This window comes from Gavialis gangeticus, unplaced genomic scaffold, assembly GCF_001723915.1.
Source record: "Gavialis gangeticus isolate Ggan-Ray unplaced genomic scaffold, GavGan_comp1, whole genome shotgun sequence".
In the NCBI taxonomy this organism is placed as follows: Eukaryota; Metazoa; Chordata; order Crocodylia; family Gavialidae; genus Gavialis; species Gavialis gangeticus.
This window is the reverse complement of record NW_017729025.1, coordinates 129,715,466-129,720,529: the sequence shown is the minus strand read 5'-3', so window position 1 is coordinate 129,720,529 and position 5,064 is coordinate 129,715,466. Positions and strand designations below refer to the sequence as shown.

Genomic DNA, 5,064 nt, shown 5'->3' with positions numbered 1-5,064 from the left:
AAACTAAGACCTTTTCAGATAAGATTTTAGAGATGGCCTCAGAAACATTCAGATTATCACACTGCTGTAAGAGAAGTCATTCTATGAAAAGAACAGTAAAATTGCAAAACTCAGAGAAAAGTCTGTCTGCATACAAATATCAATTATCTTGGCCCTTCTGTTAGAGGGATAAAAATAGCACTTTCAATTTAGCACGTGCTTTTGGAGAGCCAGTGACAAGTGGCATTTGGTATGAAATTAATATCTTGAAAAGAAGCTTAGATATACCCAGCGGCCTCTTTGTTACTAACTAAAACCAAACCCAAACCACAGCTGCAAATTGCACATGATAAACTGAAATGGATTTGACAGGTAAAACTCATTCACTTCTGGAAGGCTATCTTAATTTGCCAGATATTGCCCCAACACCAGAAAACTAATGTTAAATTCTATGAGGTCAACTAGATAATATTGTTCTGAAATAAGTCAGTCAAGAATCAGAATATATTGCAAGCATATTTAGTTGAATTTTCATACATTGTTTTTGAATGTGTTTTTGTTTTAAATCTATTCCTTACAATAGCATTAAACAAGTCTGGGTGTGCAATATAATTAGCATGCAACTTAACATGGGTTAGCTAGTGTATGGCTTCTGGGCGAGTCAGCATTTGTTCTTGGGTAGGAAACTCAACACTCTTGGTAGTGGTAACCCAGGGTGCAGATGTAAGTGATAATTTTTTCCCAATCTTGTCACAGAAAACGGTCTACAGCTGTGACCAAACAAAACCGCACAGCTGCAGACAGCTTAAAAAATGGCTGGTGATCAGGCAAAAATCTGAACCCTCATTGCATGAAGGTTCGAATGTAGTTGTTTCAAAACTTCTGTTTGGTCTGGGGGAGCGCTTCCTGCAAAGCGTTCTGAGTTGCAGTGGGGAGCTGCACTTCTGTCTGCACCCTTAAAATCCCATTGGCATCATACTCGCTGTTGTCAATCATGAACTCTGTTCTAAGCAGAGCAATTCATTGATGGGAAGGGGCAGCCCAGACAAAGCAGCAGCTGGTGGAGGTAACTTTTTTCTATCCTGTCCTCTGCAGCTTCACCCCTTCCATCCTACCATACAGCGAGTCTGTTCCAAATGTGTATTGCAGCTTCAATTTCATTTGATACATGTCGTTATTGACATGCCTTAGTTGCGTTATGGAGATTTTTCTCAGTTTGTCAGTTGTGGCTCCCTGAAGCACTTAAGTGGACTGTAAGCGTGCCTCTACAAACATGGGTACAAGGAATAGTTTGAGACGGGCATTTTTTTCTCTTCAGAATAGTTTTTGCTGAAAAGGGGAGGTTTTTTTTTTCTTTTTTTAATTACAGACGTTTTAGGGAGCAAAATAGCGTTAATCCCCAAAAATTATTATACTAGGATATTTTAATGTTGGTAGAGGATAATGGGAGATTTGGATGTTTGGGAGCACATACGCCTTAGCAAGAGATTTGGACAGTTCCTTGTGAAGTAGATTGCACAGGCCTCTTCAGACCTTAGGCTTGAAGGAGATTGCTTAGGCCTTCTACAATTAAGAGACTGATTTTTATGAGCAAAAGAGCCTGGGAGGCCACAGATGTTAGAAGGGATGCTGTTATCTTCCTGGCTTTCAACCCCTGCCAGAAACCTTTGGGCAGAGTGATGCAAAGCATGTGCAGAGGAAGCAGGGGAAGAAGGGGGGAGAAAGGGGGACAACAGAAAAGTGAACAGTAAGACAGTATGTTACAGATATGCCCGGGTAAACATACATTTGTACACTCATGTAACTGAGAACTTGTTGCAAACATTATATTATGGTGAGAAGATATCTTCCCAGCACGACCTGGATTTCATATTTATCAAGTCATCTAGGAACAAGTCCTAGTCATCTAGGAACAAAAATGCTTTCATAATACCCTGACTTATCTGTGGCAAGTAAAGGTGTTCCTAGCACCCATTTGACAGGATTTGATTTTCTAATAATCAAACTTCATTTAATTTGCTAATTGTTTATTTGCTACCCCTAGGAATTTTTCTCCTTTATCTTCCAATGATACTGTGCTGTGCTGTGCTGGCTTCCACTATGCTGTGTTGGCTTTTACTCTTCATACACGAAGAATGTCTTGCATTTGAAAGCTTGTCTAGCTCTTTCCCAACCATGTAATTGGTGCAGTAAAATATATCGCTGTAAGAAAACCCTGCCTCTCACATAATTCCTGGACCATCATGGCTATAACATCACTCTAATGCTACTTTGGCATTTTAAGGATTTGTGCCTGGTAGTTATGAGGGGGTTGTTTATGTGATTTTAAGAATACATGAAGTTTTAAGAATAGGTAAGACAAACACTTGTTTAGGATAGTTTATAAAGATGATTTTGTCTTGAGCAGGGTCAGGGATGGGGGAAGAGGGTGTGGGATGGGACTAGATCATCTCCTAAAGTCCTTTCCAGTCCTATTCTTCTATGATTCTACCTTAAAGTATAAAGGCCCCTAACAGATTTCAGTTAAAAGTGCAATGGGATCCATGATCCCAATGATCATGCTTTCTTTCTGCCATGCTACACATGGTGCAATAGTGAGACTGGCAATCAGATCCCAATTGTGCCCTATTGCCAGCGTGGAGCCTGCTGCACGACCAATTAGCAATCCAGTCAGCTGATCAGTGCCCCCAGTCTCAGGAGTGCTTTGAAGTCAAGGGCTCTGATGCACCTGAGAGGCTGGTAGCCCCAATCAGCTGAATATCACTGCTTGCTTTTCTCATTCCCCAACTCCTGTGGAAAGGGAAAGGCTCAGTTATTTGCTGTTTTACTACATCCTTCCAGAAAAGATTCTCTGTATTTGACTAAAGCTGCCCTGTAACTTTGGAAGTTTGTACATAGAAAAAGAAAAACAAGAGACTGAAAAAGATGCATTCATATTTGCTAGTGATTTGCAGTACCAAAGATACACAAAAAGTACCTTAACTGGAAAGCTACTGTGGCACACTCAGTTCAGCCCTGATATTTCTCCAAATGATAGTAAGCCTGCGGAAGCTGAATGTACACAAGTGACTAAGCATCAAAAAGTCAGCAAGGAGACTCACCTCAGCTTTATTCTGCTTCTCTTCATATTCACTCTGTTCCTTCTCCATACCAGCCAGCTTTATCTTCAGGTCCGAAACTTCTCCCATTAGATCTAGTTTCTGAGTCTCTAGTGACGTTCGGCTTAGCAGCTCCTGAAAGAACAGGAGAGTTCCCCTCAACCGACACACAGTAATCATGATTTATATGAATATGTACAGCGCACTAGATTCTTTATTGATAAGTAAGTACAGAAGGTCTCTACCCAAAGTTTATGCCTTCTCTACAAATACAAGATGATTCTAAACCTCATTTTATAGCCACATGCCCCCACTGTTTATGCTGCAAAAATTGCATGGCACTGCAGACGCATTCAACCTAAGTATTTATTACAGTTGGGAAATGTAGCTGCTATAGATGTTTTTGTGGAATTGAAAGAATTATACCATATTTGAGTGAAAACTTTTTCAAGTTCACCAGAAGACTCTATTCGGCTGAAAACAGCCGAAAAGGAATTGTTTTTACTATCGGCAAAAGGAAAAAAATACCAAGGAGACTCAGTGGAAGCCTTAGAATAGAATAACTTTTGCTACCCTTTTCCAACTATGTGTCAATGATTTTTGCAGCTATTTTTCCTAAGTGTTCTTCCTTGCAAGTTACTAAAGAACATTTTTTTTAGCATGTTTGTGCCTGAGCTATTTTGTGGGCAAGTCACTAGCTGGAAGACTCTGTGGAAACTGAATGAACACAAGCATACATAATATTTCACAAATATTCACACGGCTCAGTAGAAAACAGTGTACCAAATAAAATCTTTTCACACAGTTTTCTATAGTCCCGTGGGCAAGAGTCTGAATTCCACAATCCTCACCAAGAAAGAACTAGATTTCAATATTACAATACAATAATTTATATTTAGATTACATTTTATTAAAGTTATTTAGCCAAGTATATTCCACAACATGGCAACCTAGGAAATACCTAAAATCTCCTTCCGTTGCCTGATCATGATAAGCAAATCTTTTCTACCATGCTGAAGTCACCTGTAATTTTTCTTTGCACAGTGGAGTACCAGTTGATTTCTCAAGAGCATGCACCCTGCCTAAGTGAGGAGTGTTGAATGGAAAGTGCTGAGACTTAACTACATTAAGCACAGGAGACAACGTTGTCCAAACCAATCCATGTAAACAAAAAAAAACATTTGGCCATAATTTGTGCTTAGATGACCTCAGTGTACTTTTAGAAGTACTAGAAATTCATTGCAGAAAATGACAAGTTTTGGACAAAGATCCTTGTATCAGTCTGCTATCACTGAAACTGGAATATGTTTCTCTGTATTCTCCTCATACCTTTCAACTACTGGTATCAAGAAAGCCAAGATCAAAGACTTCAAAAAGACAATACATAGTTATCATTAAGAAATGCCCCCCAATCCCCCCCTAGAAGTGTTCTAGCACCTCTATTCCATTTGTGAAAGTGATACATATGTTTATCAGCCTGAATCTCATGGAAAGTCAAGGGCATTTAGGCATATTAATGCCTAAGCCACTTTTAGAATAGAACTGAGGTGCCTAAGTCACGTAAGTCCTTTTGAAATTTTGAAATGGGTTACTAAAGAAAGGCTGGTCTCTGCTATATGACATAAATCAGGAGTAACTTCAGTAATGATGATGTAGTTACTCTGGATGTGCACTGATGTTACTGAGATCAGAATTTGCATCTCATACTGGTGGGCAGACTAAGTACTTACATTATGGCACAGAACCAAGGAAGCATTTGAAAAAGCAAAGCAAACAAAGATTAATTTTAAAACTTCTGATCACTGTTTATTTGGAACCCAGAGAGAATCCATATCTAAACTGTTTAAATCTGGAGGGAAATATTGTCCAGATTAAAAATAGTAATTGACTCCCATCTGCACTCCCACAGCAATTAGCTAACCCACCCACTGTTCCCAGCACTTTGCCCATTTCCTGCTGACACTGTCAATGGTATCTGGACACAGAC

General features: G+C 39.4%; 1 protein-coding gene across 6 annotated transcripts in view; it reads right to left on the bottom strand.

Moving 5' to 3' along the window:
* PPFIBP2 (PPFIA binding protein 2) overlaps nt 1-5,064 on the bottom strand; it is a 223,748-nt gene that overhangs the window by 90,616 nt on the left and 128,068 nt on the right. For 5 of the 6 annotated variants that reach the window (XM_019519541.1, XM_019519543.1, XM_019519542.1 and 2 more), the window contains one exon: nt 3,081-3,212. The exons of the other annotated variant lie outside the window; for it this stretch is intronic. In XM_019519541.1, coding sequence (XP_019375086.1) covers nt 3,081-3,212 — 132 coding nt within the window. The remainder of the gene's footprint in view (nt 1-3,080; nt 3,213-5,064) is intronic. 6 annotated transcript variants of the gene reach the window in all.